General features: G+C 40.1%; 1 protein-coding gene across 1 annotated transcript in view; it reads left to right on the forward strand.

Moving 5' to 3' along the window:
• The first annotated feature begins 3,502 nt into the window (after positions 1–3,502).
• ncapg2 (non-SMC condensin II complex, subunit G2) overlaps positions 3,503–22,102 on the forward strand; it is a 63,270-nt gene continuing 44,670 nt past the window's right edge. The window contains 8 exon segments of the mRNA XM_036596799.1: positions 3,503–3,550; positions 5,486–5,589; positions 7,905–8,096; positions 12,997–13,111; positions 14,459–14,616; positions 16,681–16,815; positions 18,276–18,370; positions 20,017–20,173. Of these exon segments, the coding sequence (XP_036452692.1) occupies positions 5,512–5,589; positions 7,905–8,096; positions 12,997–13,111; positions 14,459–14,616; positions 16,681–16,815; positions 18,276–18,370; positions 20,017–20,173 (930 nt within the window). The 5' untranslated portion in view covers positions 3,503–3,550; positions 5,486–5,511.

A 22,102-nucleotide genomic window follows, 5' to 3' on the forward strand; every position in this document is an offset into this window, starting at 1 on the left:
GTTCTAGAGAAACTTACCGTATGAGAACTGTTCACAGTGGTGGTGATAGGAACCAGACGTCCACCTCTAAGAGCTCCCTCACAGAAAGTTGCTACATGAAATGGAACATGCAAAATAGTCCCCAAATAAAACTTATTATTCAGATTTTCCACTTTTTTCTCCTCATCAACATTCCATATAAACTCAGAAGACTCGTGTAGGTTTACTGGTGGTTCTGGATAGTAAATAAAATGTCTATATTTGTGTTGTAGTCATGGCGACCCCTGGGTCCTATCACCACCACTGTAAAGACATCTGAACCATTTCACACCAAACCACTCTGAATGACTCTGTTTACATCTCACACACTGAATTATGCTGACATTTTGAAAAATCAGTGGAGTTCCTCTTCAGAGAAGTAGTTTGGTGAATCCACAGATCTACATTTGTTTACATTCAGCACTCATTCATAATTCTGCTAATGAAGTCTGGCAAATGGTTCTTGCTGCATCGAGCTAATTACAATAAAAAAAAAGATTAAAAAGAAAAGGAAAAAAAAAACACTGCACACAAATCAACCACAAAAACCTGATAAGCAAAAAACCTCCCTGCTGTATCGGCTCTGTGCCTTGATTTCTTAGTTGTCAAGGTTCTGCACAGATATATGCACTGTTTTTGGTAATAATCTCAGTTTGAGAACCGCAGGGGTTTATAAAGGCAGATTCAAAGGATTTTAGTTTAAAATGTGTTTATTTTTCTTCATAATTATGAAAATGTAGCATTATTTCTGTAAGGCAGATGCTCACTAACTGGCCACTTTATCAGAAACACCCTCCTTGTATTTCCACTAACTGGCCTCTTTATCAGAAACACCCTCCTTGTATTTCCACTAACTGGCCACTTTATCAGAAACACCCTCCTTGTATTTCCACTAACTGGCCACTTTATTAGCAACACCCGCCTTGTACTTCCACTAACTGGCCACTTTATCAGAAACACCTCCTTGCTATTTCCACTCACTGGCCACTTTATCAGAAACACCCAACTTGTACCTCCACTAACTGGCCACTTTATTGAAAACACCTCCCATGTACAGACCCTCAGTGGCCACATTATTGGAAACCCCTGCTAGGGGTCACTGCTGGGTTGAGAGTGGACCGCCACCCAAAATTATGCAGATGAGAGCAGCTCTGTGGTCGGAAACTGCTGAAGAACTACAGGATGAATAACACAAACTGTGCATCACCAGATGAGCTACTGTCTCTGACTGAACACCAGCAAGAGAGGGGTTTCCAATAAAGTGGCCAGTGAGAGTAAACTCTTTGCCAAAGAGCAGAAACTCGAATGCAAACGTTGTATGTTGTAAATTTTACTGATGGAGTTTTATTTCCACTCCTATTTCTGCGCATCTGCTGTGGTTTTGGCTGTATTTTAAAGTGCTTGTACTACTTTATAACTCACTGTATATTAGGAAACTCACTTCTTTACAGTTTTCATCCAGAATACTTTATTTTCAAAGTATCTTATTGTTCCTCAGTGCGCAGCATCAGGACGGCTCCCTCTACACGCGCTGCCGGAGGAGAGCTGAGGCTGCAGGACTTTTATCAGGTTCAGATTGTAAGATAAAGCGTTGTGAAGACGGCAGCGCATGAACAAAAGTGTATGTAAGTTATGTTAGTTTAAAAAGAGGGATTGATTTTTATTTAATAAATACTTTTCGGAATGGCTCCCGTGCTTGATCTTTGTTCCTGTGATGTCATCGTGATTGTGGAAAAGTCAGAAATGACTGAGATGCCAGTTGTGAAGTATAAACGTTCAGACTGTTCAAAACCTGTGCATAATTAAATCATTAAGACAGAGTCGTTCAGGGTGGTTCTGTGTGAAATACTCAGAGTCAGAATTCTCTACAGTGGTGGTGATAGGAACCAGACGTCCACCTCTAAAAGCTCCCTCAGAGAAATTTATTACATGAAGTGTTTATAAATACACTAAGACATTGTTTTACGGTAGTTTTGAGAAGATTTTTGAGAAGATTTTGGTGTAAAACATACTTTTTAATTCCATTCATGGTGGAGGGATACGTACAGGGTGTTTTAAGGCAAAATAGTCCCCAGAGAAAACTTTTTCACTATTTTACCATCATCAACATTGCATATAAACACTCAGACAACTCGTGTTGGTTCACTGGTGGTTTTGGATAGTAAATAAAATGGCTATATCTATGTTGTAGTCATGGCGACCCCTGATTCCTATCACCACCACTGTAAAGACATCTGAACCATTTCACACCAAACCACTCTGAATGACTCTGTTTACATCTGAAACACTGAATTTTGAAATTTTGAAAATTCTGTGGAATTGCCCTTTACAGGAGCTGCCTCCCGCACAGTCTTCACTGCTGTCTATATGAGAAAGCTTCAGGTTTATTCAGCGGGATTTTGGCGTCACCTCGTGGTCATCTTGTGTAATTGCAGCTGGCGCTGAGTGCAGTTGTAATTGCATCCGCTGTAATTAAAAGCAAAATAAAGAATTGACCATGTGACACATTCAGCAACAAAACAGTGCAGCACAGTGATGCACAGGCTCCCATTTGGGATCTATTAAACCCAGAAACATACAGCAAAGTGAAAATATCCACCAACACTCTGCCCCGTGGGAGAGAGCAGGACTTTGAACTCCAGCACCAGGCCAGATTCACTGATCTCCACTGTGGGAAACAGAAATAAATAAAAGATGATTTTTTTTTTAATTGTCCCAAAGCAACTTTCTGGCAATCTTTGTCTTAAACGTCGTATGTGTTTACCTGTATTTCTCTTATTTAAAGGGCCCATGTAACAGAAAACAAACAAATAAATAAATAAATAAATAAAAGAGCTTGATGTGCTGTGTAAACATGCTCCATACAGTCCATGTATGGAAACTTAGCTGCTCAAACAGCCCAATTTGGAATTTATTGTTTTTGTGACGTCCCATAAACCAACGCGCTTATATACGTCCTATTCGGGCCAAAGCAGTTTAGCCCTGCCTACTCACATGACGTCATAAGTAGTGAAGTGGAAGGCACGATACAGGGCAGCCAATCAGAACAGAGCTCATTTGCATGCACCACTCTTAAAGGCACAGTAACAGCCTGTATACTTCTAAGGGATAAAGACGGGTTGGAAAAATTGGTCATGTATCAGTGAATTATGGCTGCACAAACACAAAGTGGACCTCAGAGGATAAGAAATATCGAGATTTACGATATGAGCCCTTTAAAACATAAATTTGTTGCCACATATGTAAATATATAAAATAAAAAGTTGATTTGAAATACAGTTTTATGTTTTTTTATATTTAAAGTTAAGTAAATGTGACATAAAAAACATACATTTGTTTGAACATTCGTCATTAAACTTGTATTATTATTATTATTATTATTATCAGATCAATTTCATCTTCAGAATAAAGACATGTCCTTTGCAGTCTCCTCTCCGTCCAGCAGGAGGCGCTGTTGGTGCCGTGCGTCGCTCAGACGTCATCACGCATTTCGAACGCGTTCGGGCGGGAAGCGGGAAAGCGGTAAAGCGCGGTGAGTGAGAGTTTCTGTTTACCAACAAACATGATAGAAACATAAAGACCAAACAGTCGGTTTGTGTATTAAAAACGAGCTTCCGAGGCTTCATCAGCTGATTGATAGGTCATCTTCATTACCGACACTCTTTTGATCGACCTGTCAGTCCGGTTTGTTTAAATTTCTGCTGAAGGGCGAAGCTGAAGTTAGCCGGTTGGTCGAATTCTCCGTTCCACCTTAAATGGTGCGGCGGTTACAGTTACACTCTGCGGCGGGTAAAGGAGACAGAATGGAGGAGCCGCGCCGTTTAAGGTGGAACGGGGAGTTAGAAGAATTTCAGTCTCGTAGCTCGAACTCTAACGGACTTTTTGGCTTTTCGGGCTTGTTTTGAGTACTTTGAGCCGCAGGTTTCGGTTAATACAGCGCATTTACTCCGCTTTAAGGCGTTTCTCTGATTAATTTTGTGTGTTGTTGATGCTAAATTATAGATATTTGATTGTGTTTAGTGTCACGGCCACCAAATTCACACCCAAGTTTACGAAGTTTTGACAGGTGAGTGATGATGATTAGCAAATGATATATTATTCTCATTTACTTGGAGCGTTTAATATGTTTTTCTCATTTACTGGTTTCTAGTTCGTTATGTGTTCTTATTTAGCTTAGTAGTTGTCGCTCTATGTAACGTTTCTCGGTGAAAAAACTGATGGATTTATTCTTTTACTGAGTATTTTCAAACTAATAGCTACTTTTGTTCTGCTGAAGTCTGTTTAATGAGCAAAGTTAATCTGTTCTTTAATCGTTTAACGTTATATTTTGGTCCTGAAAGGGGAACTCCACCAATTTTTCAAAATTTCTGACTCGTTCAGTCGTTTATATGTAAACAGAGTCATTCAGAGTGGTTTGGTGTGAAATGGTTGATTGTAGAGACTCAGATTTCTTTACAGTGGGGATGATAGGAGCCACAGAGGTGGGCGATATGACAAAAATATCGCGATTCTTTAAGAAATTTTCATGATACACGATGTGTCACAGTATTTATTTTTTTCAGACATCTGATCAGTTGAAGCAGAGAAAAAAGAACCAATAGAGCTACATTACAAAAAATAGTATCAAAGCTGTGAATACAATGATTTTTATGCTGTATTTTACACACTTTGTTGCACTAAATCCAGTTAAACAAATCTAATTTTGTTCTCTTTATAAATAAACTTGCATTTAGTCAGTGTTGTCAAGTACTGACAATATCCATATACAAATATAGCCATTTTATTTACTATCCAAAACCACCGGTGAACCTACACGAGTCTTCTGAGCTTTTATATGGAATATTGATGATGATAAAATAGTGGAAAATCAGAAAAAATACATTTTCTTTGGGGACTATTTTGCCTCATAATGCACTGTGTGTATTCCTCCACCATGAACAGATTAAAATAAATGGATTCAAATACATTTTAAGCCAAAACTTTATCACAAAACTTTCATAAAACAGTGTCTCAGATCTCAGTCAGTGAATTCATAACCATGTCATGTAGTAACTTTCTGTGAGGGAGCTTTTAGAGGTGGACGCCTGGTTCCTATCAGCACCACGGTAGAGAACTCTGACTCTGTAAGTTTCTCTAGAACAGAGCAGTTTCACACCAAACCACTCTGACTGACTCTGTTTACATATTAACCACTTAACTACACTGAATATTCAAAAGATCAGTGGAGTTCCCCTTTAACATTTAGTTACTGGTTGTTATTTATGTTTAATTTCATGCTGTTATGTTATTGTGTGATTTTTCACACGTCTCTCTCTCTCTCTCTCTCTCTCTCTCTCTCTCTCTCTCTCTCTCTCTCCTCTCTCCTCTCTCTCTCTGTCTGTCTGTCTGTCTGTCTCTCTCTCTCTCTCTCTCTCTCTCTCTCCTCTCTCTCTCTCTCCTCTCCCCCCTGTGCCTGGTCGTGTTGCAGATATATTGTAGATTTAAGCTGAGAAGATGTCCAAAAGAAAAGAGTTCCTGGATTCCGTTCATCCGGACAAAGTCCAGGACTTTCTCGACTTCATTAAATTACACGTACGTACTCAGTTCTGACACTCGATTATAAATTCAGAGCGTTTTATTGCTTTCGTTTTGGTTTAATCCTCCTCGTTCAGTAGGATGTGTTAGATCCATGTGTTGAAATTAAAATGAGGCGTCTTTCTTGCACAGCACCCTGTTTTCTTTTACGTGAGTGGGAAAGTGCTCTTTATGTGTCAGTGTGTTAGAATAGCCATTTGAAGAGACCTGAACCGATTTGCTTATTGTACTGAGTGAAAATGTCTTTTGATCAATTGCTGTGGTTTGAATTCCCAGGTTTAGTAAGTGCATAACTTAATAAATGTCAGGAATGTTGTCCAGTTCATTAACCTCATTACCTGCAGTGTGAAAGAAAATCGACCCACGTGATCTTCACATCTCTGGAATACATATAAACATGTTTAGGGCTGTCCTGATACCTGAACTGACTTCAGTATCCAGTGTGGCATCACAAAGGCCTGATATAAAAGAAAATTATCTCATAGAAAAAAAATCATGCATTTGTGATTGAACGATAAATTTGTAAGAAATTATTATGAGAAAGTTGTCGCAATTATTGTAGCTAATTAACATCTCTAATCTAATTTTCTGATATCATTTTTTTTTATACAAAATGTTTCAAATGTTCATTTGAAGTCAGACTAGCATACAGTTTCAATTTGTATTGCAGTTACCTAAAAATTTAACATTTTAAAATATTAGAATATTGAGTTGTCTGCCACGTTACAGTTTTGAGAAAAATAAAAGTCCTTGTCCTTTTGTTCAACACTAAAACAAACCTCATATCATAAACTGAATTTTACGTTTTAAGTCAAAGTGTTTGATCTGGTTTGTAAACACTGTTAAAGCTTAAAAATGTGCTGCTTGCTCTCCAGTCCATATCGCTGCTGTCGGAACAAAACATTGTATCTCCATTTTTGACGTTTTTTTTTAGTTTTTGACGTAATTTGAAAATACCTGTTTCTCTTTACATTGTGTGTGAATTTCATGATGAATGGACCAAAAGGAACGGTTCAAACAACTTGGAAAAACATCTGGTTCCATTGACTTACATTAAAAGTAAAGTAGGTTTTTTCCTTCTCCTGTAAAGTTACTATTTTGGAGGTACAAGGTTTTCTTCCGAGAAGCGTGATAAGGAACGTAATCTGTGATAACATTGTTTTTTTTTTCAAATTCATTGTTTTTGTGATGTCACAAAAACCAAATTGTTTGTATATATGTCTGCCCGTTTAGCCTACGGCAGTTTAGCTCCACCCACTTGTGCAGAAGTTGTAAGGAGTGTTTCAGTCTAGGCTGCTTTTTGACTGAAGCACACTTAGTGCTGGGCAGTGTGACAGTATTTACTGTTGTTGTGAGTAATTATGCTACAGTATGTCACAGTAACCTTGATTGAATATAGATTTCATCAGTACTTAAAAGCACTTCCAAACTGCATGTTTGATTACAAAAAGAGCTTAATATTAGTCCTGTTTTATTGGATATAACGCAGTGCAATATGTGTGTGTGTGTGTGTATATATATATATATATATATGTAGTGTGTGTATGTCAAAAAGTTTTCACAGAACATTTCACTGTAAATATGTGCCATGATGTTTTGAAGACTTCTTGCCATATTGCCGATGTCCAAGCACAGTGCTTTTGCTGCCTTTGTACCAAGGCAAGGCAAATCAGAGCAGAGCTCATCTGCATAGATCAGTCTTAAAGGCACAGAAACACAAACAGCCTGTTTAATTCTAAGGGCGCCTTTCAAACACTGCTGTCATTCAAAGTACTTTACAAATGAGAAAACTGAGGGTCAGAAGTAGTTAAAAAAAGAGTAAAGTAAGCACAAACAGAAAAAATCTAATTAAAAACATGATTAAAACACAATTAAAACAATACGTTTAAAAGAGAAAATCATTAAATTAAAAATCAAATCAGAAATTAAATTAGGAAAGTTAAATAATAAAAAAAACTAAACGTTAGATTAGGATTGAAAAAAAGTGCTGTTACAGAGAAAGAGGGGCTAAAAACTCTAACAGTGTTTAAACTGAGCTGAAAGCTGCTCGAACAGGAACGTTTTGAGCCTGGATTTAAAGTGTCCAGTGTTGGGGCTCTTCTAATGCTCTCGGTCAACTGGTTCCATTTAAGAGCAGCATAGTAGCAAAATGCGGCTTCCCCATGTCATGAGAGACTGGACGGTCATGTAAAAATGAATTAGGACTGTTTTCAGTACATAACTGGGCTCTTTAAGCACTGTCTCTGCCCTGCTCTGCTGATAAGTTTGATCAGAGTGAAGTTTCGATGATGTTATTATATTTTGTTCTTCAGAAAGATGGCTCGGAGCCGCTGGACCTGGTGGAGGTGGTGCAGGAGCTGCAGAGAAATCAGAGGGTGGAGCTGTGGGCGAAGCTGTCTGCGTTACTGCAGCACACACTCCAGGCCTACCCACCAGAGCGCTGGATCACAGGCCTCGACGGAGACAGTGGAGACGAGATGGAGGTGGAGGTGTCTGCTGAGCTGGTGCGTTTGAGGCTGCGTGATTATAACGCAATAAAATCTAATCAGACTTTTATTCACGTAGCGCTTTGGCATGCAGACGATTCAGTGTAAAGTGCTGTACAGAGTGGCACTCAGTGAAGATGGATGAGATAAGAACAAAAATAAATTTGCTAGTTTAAATTAAAGAGCCAAATTAAAAGGATTCAAAGGAAAAGAAAAAGCAGGCAGCAAAGATGTCAGAACTGAAAGAGATTAAAACAGAAGTGCCAAACTTAACAGATTCAAACAAATATGGAAATGTAAATATAGAATATATAGCGGTGAAAAATATAGATAGAAAAAGTGACTGATGAATAAGTGGATAGTGATAGATAGATAGATAGATAGATAGATAGATAGATAGATAGATAGATAGATAGATGCATGGGTGGGTGGTGATAGATTGAATGATCTATCCATCCATCCTAGGAGGGTGATAGATAGATCGACAGGTAGATAGACAGATAGATCCTAGGAGGATGATAGAAACTTATGTATGTTGATTGATTGATACCAGGAAGATGAAAGACAGACCTACAGATAAATCCCTGAAGTGAAATTGAAGTTATGTAACACATAACAAAGTGCAGAAGACAAAAACTTCAAACCCAAACACTGACATTTAGTCTTGTGTCTGTAAACAACAACCACAGTGAAGAACGAGCCCAGAGTGAACAATGAATAAACAAGTGCTGTGTCTATAATGTGGGTTATAGCTTCTGCTCAGTCAGTAAACACCTGATCCTAATATTAGAAGTACTGAGTTAATGATAACCGGACGTTCTAGGACCCATGTGTCTAACACAAGGCCTGCCAGCCAAGTCAGGCTTGTGGCACAGTCCTATTCGGCCCACATGTTTTAATTAAAATGTTTTAATGTTTCTATTCTTACTAACCCGTTTCGCCCTGAGCTGCACTACAGTCCCCAGCATGCACTGTAACGTAGTGTGCGTTCTGATCCCCTTCCCCCTCAACAACAAGCTATAGGCCAGCAGTTACACAAAAAGAAAAGATGCCTGGTGTCCAATTCTCACAGATAGGCAGTTTAACAAAATATATATATATATTATTTTTATTTAAATTATTTTTGAGTATTTTTTAAAAATAAGGGACCGTCGTCAGCTGGAGAGTTAGGGAACCAGCCCTGTAACCAGAAGGTCGCCGGTTCGATCCCCTGAGCCGACAGTAAGTGACTGAAGTGCCCTTGAGGAAGGCACCTAACCCCCAACAGCTCCCCGGGCGCTGCGGATAGGGCTGCCCACCACTCTGGGCAAGTGTGCTCACTGCCCCCTCGTGTGTGTGTTCACTGGTGTGTATGTGGTGTTTCACTGCACGGATGGGTTAAATGCGGAGGTGAAATTTAATTAAATTTAATAAGGGTCACTTAATCTTAATCAATGCCTATTTTGCTGTTGCAGTTTTGGCATATTTTGAATAAACAGTGGCCCGTTCAGCTCATGGCAAAATGCTAAGTAAAAATAAGACAAAAACACAGCTGACTCAGGGATTTGTTGAGAATTTTTAATATGGCCCTTTTAGTGGTTGAGTTTGACACCCCTGTTCCAGAAAATCAGACTCGTCCTTCACCACCAGCATTCTTACAGCCTTATTACACTGTAGCCAAGCCTGTTTAATGCTGGATATTGTATTACCACTAGGGGGGGCCCTAACATCATACAAATATTTTAACTTTCTTCATTTTCATTACTCTCCAGACAGTTCCTATAAACTCAGAAAGTCACATTTAGTCTGGATCAGGTCGTGCCAGGTCCCACGTATAGAGGTACTGATCTCATGGGAACAGAAAATGCGCTGATCCAGCATCAACGTGACCCACCTGGACCTTCACAGTTTGAAAACCACTGGCTTAAATTAGTATCTGGTGAAGTTTATTTATACAGCGCTTTTTACAGCAGGCGTTGTCACAGAGCAGCTTTACAGAAAAATCCATGTCCAAGTCCCCATGAACGTTGCCAGTAGCGACAGTGGCAAGAAAAACTCCCTAAGAGCAAGAGGAAGAAACCAAGAGGAACCAAGACTCAAAAAGGCAACCCATCCTCCTCTGGTCGACACCGGGTAGCAAAAGAATAACATAAGAGCAACATAAAGCCTCATTCTCTGTTAAACATTAGTGGAAAATATTAAAGTAGAGAAAAGGGGAAAAGCAGGAGAAGTAGTGGCTCTGATTAAGTGGGTCGTGTCTGTGCAGTAGCAGCATCATCAGGAGGGTCAGTTCATGCAGGTGAGGTTTGCACAGCAGGCAGCTCCATGATGGTCAAACTGGTCCAGAAGGCAGGTGAGCAGTGGGCACCTGATTAAGGCAGATGAAGCAACAGCATCAGACAACACAGGATGGGCGGTCATTCAGCTCGGAAAGAAACACCCAGGCAGTTAGTTGTGTTAAGAGCGGTATATAGACAGATATAACCATTTATACTGGCCACTTGAGCACCCAAGCCAGGGAGTCTTGTGGCCAGAATCATGGAAACATGTTCATCATTGTGTTTACATTTAACCAGCATGCTTCAGTGCCAAAGATGGCTTTGAAAAACGAACTAGTTTTTAAAATTATTCAAATGTTAATGTTAATAAGAACTTTACCATCATGTTAGCTGTCATGGTGGTTACAGTTCCCACAAAGTCTGATTTGATGCAGTTCCTTGTCTGACCAGACAGTTAAGTTACCCTTTATTAATCCCACAACGGGGAAATTCACCTCCGCATTTAACCCATACGTGCAGTGAAACACCACATACACACTAGTGAATGCACACACACTAGGGGGCAGTGAGCACACCTGCCCAGAGCGGTGGGCAGCCCTATCCGCAGCGCCCAGGGAGCAGTTGGGGGTTAGGTGCCTTCCTCAAGGGTACTTCAGTCATGTCCTGTCAGCTCAGGGGATCGAATAGGCAACCTTCCGGTCACAGGGCCGGTTCCCTAACCTCGACAGGCTCTAGATCTTGTGCAGAAAGGTGCAAAGTAGTTGTTATTAATGGTGAATATTTGTGAAACTGGTGGTTTGTTAAAAGGAAACATGAAAAAAAAAGCAGAAAATAATATACAAGGCTGGTGGACGCTCATGTTCTGTTTATTTATTTATTTATTTGTTTATTTTTGTGGCCAAAGTATGAAATGTTGTAGGCGGGGGCACCTGGCTGTGGGCAGAATCGTCTCGGGGTGTGCAGTCAGACTAATTTTGATATGAGTATCTATAAGAGTTCTTGTACGAATGTGTGGTTCACTAGAAGGAACCGAAAAACAGCAGCAAAACAAAAGCAGACTTTAGCTAAAATAATGCAGGCCTGTCAGAGAGATATTTTCATTGTTTCTGGGCCTAGGTAACATCATTCAGAGTAGTTAGCCTACACTCTTAAAAAAGATGGTTCTTCAAGGGTTCTTCAGTAAAGAAAATTGTTCTATATAGAACCACGAACACTCAAAGAACCCTTTGCGTGATTAAATGGTTGTTTGCATCATGAAAGCGTTCTTCAGATTGATGGAGAATGTGCTGTAGATGGTTCTATATAGAACCAAAAAGGGTTCTTCTATTGTTACAAGCTTGATATCGTTAAAATAGAAGAACCGTTTTTGGTGCTATATAGAACCAATTTGAAAATGGTTCTATATAGCACCAGTTTTGTGTAGAACCTTTTTGAAAATGGTTCTTTATGGCACCAGAAAGGGTTCGTCTATTGTTACAAGCTTGATATCATTAAAGTAGAAGAACCTTTTTGGTGCTATACAGAACTCTTGCAAAAAAGGTTTTATATAGAGCCATCTGCAGCACGTTCTCCATCAATCTGAAGAACATTTTCATGATGCAAAGAACCATTTAATCATACAAAGTGTTCTTTGAGTGCTCAATGTTCTATATAGGACCATTTTCTTTACTAAAGAGCCCTTGAAGAACCATCTTTAAGTGTGTGTAGTTAGTGATACAGCTGCGCTCTCTCAGCCATAGTAACTTTCTTAACCACATGCTCGAGTTCAAGCAGTATAACACTTAATCACATATGGGAGAAAAACCTCTCGTTTCACTGAATTGTTATCCTGTGTATTTTCTCTATATTCGTGTGATGAAACGTAACAGTTACTCAGATAGTGATGCTGATATTTGAATAATGGTATTTAAATCATACAATATACTAGATCATTTTTAAGCAATAGAACACGAGAGGGAGTGTTATCGCGAAATAACATCACGGCTGTGATTTGGTTGCAGGCAGAAGCTGAAGGCGAGTGGTGTTTTAACACACTCCTCGAGTGTTCTGTTGCTTTAATACAACAGTTCGAATAAATAAAGTAATAAATTAATAAACTGGGCCGTGAACGCGGCGTTTAATATGTTTTAATGTTCGCAGTTCCTTCACCAAATTATAGTTCCTTAATGAGCAGCTCGTTTCTACATCAGAGTAACGAGCTCCGCCCACTCGCTGCACAGCCAGCAGCTCGTTCTCCAGCTCCTTACACTAAATTCCCAAACTGTCATCACCACTGAGCAGCTTTTCAGTCGGCAGCTGTGACAGAAGAACAGCTAAACAACCTGGAATCAGCCAGAAATTAACCCAGTACCATTCGCCAAACATGTAGTCTGATGTTCAGAGTCTGACCAAATCAGACTGAGCTATAAAACTGTTTAAATATCAAGTTCAGTTCAAATGTCAGTTTTTGCCAGATCAATATTAATGTTGTTTTGTTCCAGCCAGTCTGTAAAGCATCTTACAGCCCATTTAGTTTGACCTTAAAAGTGTCCATTTAGACACAGAACACTTCTCAACCAATCAGCTCGCGTGGCTGAAACTAACTGTTGTATTAAGGCTCATATCTCGCTCTTCCATCATTCTGCATGTGTGAAATGTGTCTGTTTCTCTCTTTCCCTTAGAAACTCACGATGGCCGTGCTGGACGCCGTCACTGTAGTGTGTACGGTGTCTGTGGACGTTATTCAGGATGGAGACGCCTACACTGCTTTGCTGGACTGTGCTCATGTGCTAAATGGTAAGAGTGTCTTCTTTATTAGAGCACGACCAGTTATAACGGTTGGCTGATAAGATCAGTTTATCAGTTTTATCACTGTTGCCAAAAATATCAGATCTTTCTAATACGATGGTTCACATGTGCGTCATGTGACTCAAATCTCTCAACTTGCATCCTAAACGACCCGCGTCCGCACATCCTAACCAAAAACGTCACCTGTGTAAACCACATGTGTAATGAACAACAAAAACGAACTAAAATATTGGATTTCCTGAAGAAAAGCAGAGTGATTGCACGGTTGCTAAGGTGTTGATAGGCAGTTTCTATGATATAAGAATTGGTTGCTAAGGTGTTGCTAGAAGGGTGCTATGGGGTTGTGGCGTGCGCCCGTCCACCGGGCCCCGATGGCAGCCGCCAGAGCCGGCAGGAAGGTGGGGGCCGAGCTCCGAACGGGGCCGAAGCCAGACGAGGACGGCGGGGAGAGGAACACCGCAAATGAGAGGGGGACAGCGTGCAGCTCCCGAGCCTCGCCTTCTGGGCGCTGCCTCCGGTCCCACAGCGAGGTCACGTTAATCAGCCTCACGTTCGATCCGGGCGGACGGGCTGCGAACGGGGGTCGGTGACGAGGAGGCGGAGCAACAAGCTCCCGTTCCCTCTCGCCTCTCGGCATCACTGCTGTGTCTGATCCACTCAGACCAGCGCAACACACACTAACACACCACCACCACGTCAGTGTTACTGCAGTACTGAGAATGATCCACCACCCAAATAGTACCTGCTCTGTGAGGGTCCATGGGGGTCCTGACCACTGAAGAACAGGGTAAAAGGGGGCTAACAAAGTATCAGAGAAACAGATGGACTCCAGTCTGTAACTGTAGAACTACAAAGTGCACCTATATAGTAAGTGGAGCTGATAAAATGGACAATGAGCGTAGAAACAAGGAGGTGGTCAGAATGTTATGCCTGATCGGTGTATAATCTCCTTAGAAATACACCCTGAAAATGAACAACTAGTACTTAAATGAAGGAAGAATGGTTTCTGACCTTTGTGCAGGACTGTGTGGGCGTTCTCGTATAACATATGATTTTTTTTTTTTTTATTTGCACCCTCATCAGAATGATTTCTGCATTTTATCTGATAAGGTTCACACTTTGTTTGTTCCCTTCAATTCAGCTGTACCAAAATTGTGAATAAGACCAAACACATATTTAGCAGTTACTCTTGTCCTGAGTGTCTTGCACTATGAGGATTTCAGTGTTTCGAGGTTTTTCTTCTTTTTCTGTTTTTCTGAACTATTCTTACTGTACGAAGTGCCATTACATATTTATGTGCTGTTTATTCAGAGTTTGTTCTCTTTCTTTCTCCAGGTATAGAGAGCTCTCTGCCTGTGTCTGAGATGCCTCTTCAGCAGGCTATTCATTGGCTCTTTGAATGCTGGTGGAGGCGGGGCCTGCAGGGGAAGGAGGAGCTCGGCTGGACCGCGTTTGTCGTTTGTTTGGAGAATACGGTCACACTCAAGACACCGGTAAACACTATAGGGGAATGTGACAAGGCCTTCAGAATTTCTACGTAATTAAGTGGTTAAGATGTAAACAGAGTCATTCAGAGTGGTTTGGTGTGAAACGCTCTGTTCTAGAGAAACAGAGTCAGAATTGTTCACAGTGGTGGTGATAGGAACCAGACGTCTGAAGAGTTTAATGCTCCTCAAAGCTGCCTTACTGAAAGGTATTAAAAGAAATGGTTATGAGTATGCTGCGTGATGCCTGAGGCATTGTTTTGTGATCTTTTTGAGATCTGTTTCTGGCAGGAAACATTTTAATATCCATTCTTGGTGGAGAGATACATGCAGAGCTTTGAAGGGCAAAATAGTCCTTCTTCCCTCCCCTTCAGACTTTCCACTATTTTACCATCATCAATATTCCATATAAAGCTCAGGAGACTTGTGTAGGTTCACTGGTTGTTCTGGATAGTAAATGAAGTGTCTATATTTGTGTTGTAGTCATGGCAATCCCTGGTTCCTATCACCACCACTGTATAGAAATCTGTGGCTATGTCGAAAACAGCATAGTAGCATAATAAGAACAATAATAACAAATAATGTGAAAACTAGTACACCCCCATTAAAAGTCCAGTCCTAAGTGTAGCATGGGTAGCACGGTATTATGCAGTTTTGGATGCAGCCTGAGTCTCTACAGTCCATTTCACACCAAACCACTCTGAAAGACTTTGTTTACAATCAGGTTTTGCAGAAAAGAATACACAAGAATATAAAACATAGCGTGTTATGATGTCTAAGGCCTGGAGAGAAAATCATAGAGGGACAAGGTAATTTGTTCAGCACAGTGGAACTTAATCAGATGTATACTAAGGAATGTGGTTATGATGTAGGGAAGCAGTAGGACTTACAGGAGACTGTTTTCTGCTGTGTCACACATGATTTATCTACGTTTAATGCACACCCTGTGCTGGAACTGGTTAGAGCTAAATGATGCGTCACTGTACTAACTCATAGTGAAAGGCGGTGAAGACGCTGATACCACAAAGCAGTGTCTGATGCACATCACAAAACTTAGTGGCACGTACAGGTGCGCCAGTAGATGACTGCTCAATGACATTAATTAAAGCTTGGTTAAAATATATAAATATCGAGATTTACAGACTTATTTATCGACCGATCTTAAGGATCAGGTATCATTATCGGAAGGGAAAAGTGGGATCAGTGCCTTGCTGCTATTAACAGAATCGTATGGTCATATGGCCCACTCTTAGGCCCAGTCCCATTTCACCCTCTGCCCTACCACTTAGCCCTACCCCTCCATTTTGAGCGTTCATGCCTAGGGGTGTCCTGATTCTTGTTGAGATAGAGGGGTAGGGCGAAGTGTTAGGACTACATGGCCCTTCAAGCAGAGGTTTTTCAGAGACTACAAACAGAGTGATATGAGAAAAAAAGAAAAAACGGCAAGATGGCTGAACAAGAGACCAAAAAAACACACAAATGTGAGAATTTTCTCTGTTAAAAAATTGCAGTAACCACTGTATTATATTAGTTTAATGTCGTTTCAATGTATTATGGTCCTTTTCTTCATAACAAGCATAAAAATAGGTAGTAATATGCTGATGTCTCGGTAGCTAGCTAGATAAATTTCGAACAAGAAGCTAGCAAACAGCTGACTTCAACTTCATATCACTGAAGAATTAGGGGTGGGTGATAATAAATAGTTGCCCCTCTTTGAAGGCATATGACTCCCTAAATGTAACTAAAGCCCAGCAGTGAGGAGCTGAACTTTACCCTCCTCTGCTGTCACTGCAGACTGGCAGGGTCGCCTACAGAGCAGCGCTAGTAGCTGTTAATGAAGTGATGCTCTTTTTATTTGAGGGTCCCATTTCAGAGGGAAGATTTCAACCACAACCCACTGTAACTCCAAGGGGCATGGAGACACTCGAAAGCAAGGGGTAGGGGTAAAAATAAGAAACAGGACTGGGCCAACGTGGTCAGATGGTGGTGTTCTGGAATGAGTGCGCTGTGTGTTTCTTGCACTGTGCTCAGATGAATAATGATTGTTTTTGTTCTGTGTTGTTTTATTCTCAGGTGAGGGAGCTGAACAGGCTGTACAGCCTGAAGGAAGTGTTACTCACGGTGGACTTTGATTCGGAGAGAGGTCAGTACGTCACCAGCCCTCTGCTGCAGTGCTTCCTCAGCACCAACCACATCAAACGGGAGGAGGTGAGCACACCTGTGTCTCCCTGTATTCACCCTATTGCAGCTTTAAACACACCTGAGCTGGGTAATCTGTGTTTAGCAGCACCTGATTTCCAGCAGAAATGTAGTGATTCAAAAAACATTTGATTAAGTTTACCTTTTCATTTAAATTTAGGGGTTTGTGGTTGTTTTTTAATACACCAACTTCCCAGATAATAATTTGATTTAACACAATATTGAATCGGTTACATGAGCTTGTTCTTATGGCTATAGAGAAAGATCTGTCGGCCTGATCATCTTTAGATGATGTCACTTGACCGATTTTTTAAAAAGAAAATCAAGCTGTTGTCTGCAAATAAATCCTAAAGAGAACTAATAAGGAAGGCAAATCAATGGCCAAAAGTTTGTGACGTGCCATTAACAAAAGGATAAAGACACACATAAAATGTTGTGTGACGATTTTGGTTGGTGGACTATTCTCAGTCCAGCAGTGACACTGAGGTGTTTAAAAACTCCAGCAGCACTGCTGTGTCTGATCCACTCAGACCAGTGCAACACACACTAACACACCACCACCACACGTCAGTGTTACTGCAGTGCTGAGAATGATCCACCACCCAAATAGTACCTGCTCTGTGAGGGTCCATGGGGGTCCTGACCACTGAAGAACAGGGTAAAAGGGGGCTAACAAAGTATCAGAGAAACAGATGGACTACAGTCTGTAACTGTAGAACTACAAAGTGCACCTATATGGTAAGTGGAGTTGGTGGTGGTCATAATGTTATGCCAAATCGCTGTAAATACTAAATAATAAACATAAATTGTCGCCTATGAAAAGTTTATGCCACATTTTGTTTTGTTTTTTCCCCCCGGCTTGGTAAATTCAGCAAATAAATAGTGTGTTTATTGTGCATTAAAATGTGCAGAAGTGTGTTCTCTGTGGAGGATGTGTTTATTTATTTTCACTTAGAAAATCAATAACATGCTCTTTGATTAGGTGTGCCCAAATATTTGCATGCAACATGCAACTAAATGAAAAATTAACCTGGATCAAAATTTTTTTGCTTTTAGTTCTTGTCTCTGGTCATTTCATATCATTTAAAAGATTTGTTTTCTTGTAATCCATTAAAATGTAGTGACTTTTATCCACCTCTGTAAACGTCTTCTGAGTTTTGATTAAGTAATGTGCGCAGAGCAAAATAATATAACCTAATAATATCATGTTTCAGCCCCCCACATCCTGTCAGGGAGAGAAAACGCTCCGCCAGACCCTCCCTGATACCGTGTTTCACTAATAAAAACCATCACAGTGCTGAAGGAGGATGCGTTATGATTTCTGATTCATGTTCAGTTAAAAAGATACTCTTTGTTTTAAACCCTCAGGTGTCTAACATGGTTGTATGGCAGTGTATGAGGTTCATGTTGGGCATCCCTATAGAAGGAGCTACATGTTCTGATGCGAACTGTTTGTCCTTTTTGCTCAGGGGAAACGTTTTCTGGCATTTCTCTTCGGCTGGGACGTGAACTTCGTCAGGATGATCCACGAGACCATCAAAAACCAGCTGCAGTTTTTCTCTAAGTGAGTGTTTTACAGATAACACAACTAGTTATGTTTCTGATGTGATCTAGAATAGGTGTTCTCAACCTTTTCCACCCCACGGCCAACCTGTGTATAACTATAAAGCATAGCGGCCCACAGAAAAAACATCATTTCAAAAAAAGCCATCTACCATCTACAGCACATTCTGAAGAACCCTTTCACGATACGAAGAACCCTTTAATCCTGCAAAGGGCTCTTTTAATGTTTCATGGTTCTGTATACAATTCTTTTCTTTATGACAGAACCTTTGAAGACTAGTCTAGTACAAACACTGTAAACTGTACTTGCTGAATGATTGATGTTTACGTCATTAGTGCTCTGCAGTTCTTTGTGCCGTCTGTAAATATCATCTTGGCGAATTAAATTGTAGCTTGTTTTAAGAAATATTGTTTGAAACAAACAAATTATCTGCCGGTATATTCAGATAATCTAGTAGAAAGTAGAAGAAGAGTAATGAGTAATGTTGCCTAAAGAGGAGAGAAAACTCCATCATAGGAGGGTAACGACATCAGCTAATTAACACAGATGTGAACAATGCTGGCCTTTAGATAACTTTAGCTGATGTTAACAGCCGAGAGATGAACAGTCGCCCCCCTAACGGAGCTGCAGACAGCCGGTATAACTTCACTCTCTGTTTCTGGAGATTTAAATGACGTTGAATGGAGAAACATAAACGTTAAATATCAGACTGAATGTTGTGGGTCGGAAAACTTTGTTGTGTTTGACAGACGTGATTCTGTAAGTTTGTTAGTTCAGTTCCCAGCTCCAGTCCTGAAACCCCTGCACTGCATAACTGTACATCATGTGCATAATTCACAATCACATCGCACTAGCAGATTCACTCCCTGATTCGGTCCTCAAAACGGCAGCGACTATACAATGTGACGTCATGTGAAACGTGAGAATATATTTTCAGAGTAGGTCATGTAAAGTTATAGTGACTGTTTATCTACGTACTATTTTCATGGGGCTCTTGGCTCATTGGGGCCTTCTGCGACCTCTGCCTAGTACAAATAGCGCCGTTGTACAGGCAGAATACCGTACTGCAATAATATTGCTGCATATAATGGTTATGACCAGGGGTGGGAATCACTGCAGGCCCCACAATATGATTTTCCGATACTTGAACCACAACGCAATTTTAATCACATTTATAAAATCCACATTTATAAAAGCCTTTTCCCTTCATTTGCATATTCCTTCAAAACAGACTTTACTCTGCATATTTAAAAAATACTTTTATCCTGGCAGATGAGTGTAAAGTTAGGACTCTCCTCCAGTGTCTGTCGCAGAGCGATCTGCACCATCAGACTGTTCATAACACTCCACTCACAGAAACCGTAAATGTCATTTTGTTGATTAAGAAAACTGTATTAATACTATTTTTAAAGGCAAAAATAGTGTAATATTATACTGTGATTTTTTGATGGTCATCTTGTGCCGATTTAATTAATAATTATAATAATAATTGTCATTATTAATAGTAATTATTGTTGGATAACATGAACGCCTTGATTTGCCAGAACACCCACAGAAACTCGTCTGGAACTGTGATTAGTCAGGATGAACTGCTGAGACATCAATTATAGAAAAGCTCTAATTATTCATTTCAACTCTTCTCCCAGGGCTGTGGCGGCCGATGTGGCGGAGATCTACTTCAGGGCGTGGAAGAAGGCGAGCAGCCCATTCCTGGAGGAGATCGAGTCTTCCTGCATCCAGGACTTCATGCAGCACGCTCTGCTCCTGCACAGAACCTCACCCGTCCACCCCAAAGTCCGGCAGGTCAGAAACCTTCAGGGCTACATTACCCCCTCCTTTGGCTGGAGTTAAAGTTGGTTATTTTTCAAATATGCTGGTTGATGCGACATCAGTACTGGTATAGATGAAACATTACCCAGGACATTTCAATTTTGAAGTTATGACGTTATCATGAAAAATAATGAGAACTTTGTTTACTGGGGGCTCCAGATAAGAGGAAAAAAAAAGAAAAAAGTGTTTTCCTTAATGGAAAAGTGCTTTCTGTTTAGTTAATGTTAACCATAACCAACATAAGCAAACAATACAAATCAGTCCAGTCGAAATAAGCTATAACATGTTAGCACTGGCAACATGTTAGCATCGGAAACTTGGGCTCATTAACTTTAATGAACCTCATTATCATCTGGTACTGCAGGGTTCGGCAGGGCGAGCATTTCGGCCTTCTTTTTTAAAATGTGCCAGAACTGATTTAATGGAGGGATGGAAATGTAGCAGTCATGCAACACAGGACAGTTATAATAATAAGGGTGATATAAAAAGAAGAATATATACAAAAAACCTATCTACAGGCATATATACAACTAGAAATATACAAAAATCTGCAATAATTTCTAAGATTAGAGAGTAGATTTTGGCCTGTATAACCTGCCTCTACGTTATGTGCATTCACACTGCATGAATACGAACACGCAGATTTTCAGATTTGTATTTATTTATTTTTTTTCTTTTTTAATGATGTGTTCCAGTGGCCCCAAATGCTACTATATTTACAGGACGTGATGAGAAAATTAGCCATTATTCATGTCACAAGAAGCCTCACTGACCAGCACAGCTGTCAAGTCTCACAGTTTAGTTCAGAACTGCTGATTTACCATAAGACTCAACATGGGCTTTTGTTTCTAGCAGTATCTGAGCTCAGGACTGACTTTCTCTCTAACCTATTTGTAGCTAGCAAAGATGCTTTCTATCTTTGTAGACAACAAAGCACTTTTGTAAGTGGCTCTGGATAAGAGCGTCTGCTGAATGCTGTAAATGTAAATAAAAGCCGAGTGTGTTGGTCTCACGCGCTGGCGTTTAAACAGGCTACCAAACAACTGGCAGTTAAAGGGATCCCTTACACACCAGAAAAATTGCCTGACTGAATTAATTGTTTAATTTGACAGCATTGAAAAGTTTTTTGTGTAGTTTGAAGGCTTGCTGTGAAGATAGCAGCATCAGGACTGTTTAAAATTAAATACAGTAGAAAACAGCTGCACACTCACACAACTAGTGAGGGGCTTTTCAGCTCTTTTCTATTAGACACATCATTCAGCTCGGATCACCAATAAGGACCGACTCTTTCAGCTCCAAAACAGCTCTTCGTTGTTATAAGTTAGCAGTGTTATTTCTATTTTAAGTCTGGGTTTATATTATAGTTAACAGAAAAATTGCACTATATTATTAAACACTATTTCAATAAATGTGAAACTATTAAGATGTTACAGTTACAAAAGGCTGTCCAGCGAATGTGCTGGTAACACCTGCTGGCACAAAGATACACCTTGTGTTAGATAAAAGACAGGAGCACAGATGAAATGAAAGAAACTGTAAGAAAAGAACATAATAAATACTGACTGACTGGAAATGATGGTTCCTATGTTGTTCCGGTAATCCGTAGGACAAGGTAGGAAAAATCTGATTGCTAAACTAAACATTCTCTCTGACTGATGAAGAGAAATAAAGAAGAAATGTTCATACGCAGTTTGTGCTCATAGGTTTTTCTGTGTGCGCCTGTTTATTTCACCTGTGCTTCCTGGCAAAAAGAACCCTGTGTTTGGGAAATACTGTGATATTAAATATTAACCGTACCGTCCAGCTTTGTTTGAATGGTGAATGGTTGTTTGAACAGTATAAATGACGGTGTAATGTCCTTTTACAGAGAAGTAAATGAAGGGATGTTTTTTTTTTCTTTTT

The sequence above is a fragment of the Colossoma macropomum genome, unplaced genomic scaffold (genome assembly GCF_904425465.1).
Source record: "Colossoma macropomum unplaced genomic scaffold, Colossoma_macropomum, whole genome shotgun sequence".
Taxonomy (NCBI): domain Eukaryota; kingdom Metazoa; phylum Chordata; class Actinopteri; order Characiformes; family Serrasalmidae; genus Colossoma; species Colossoma macropomum.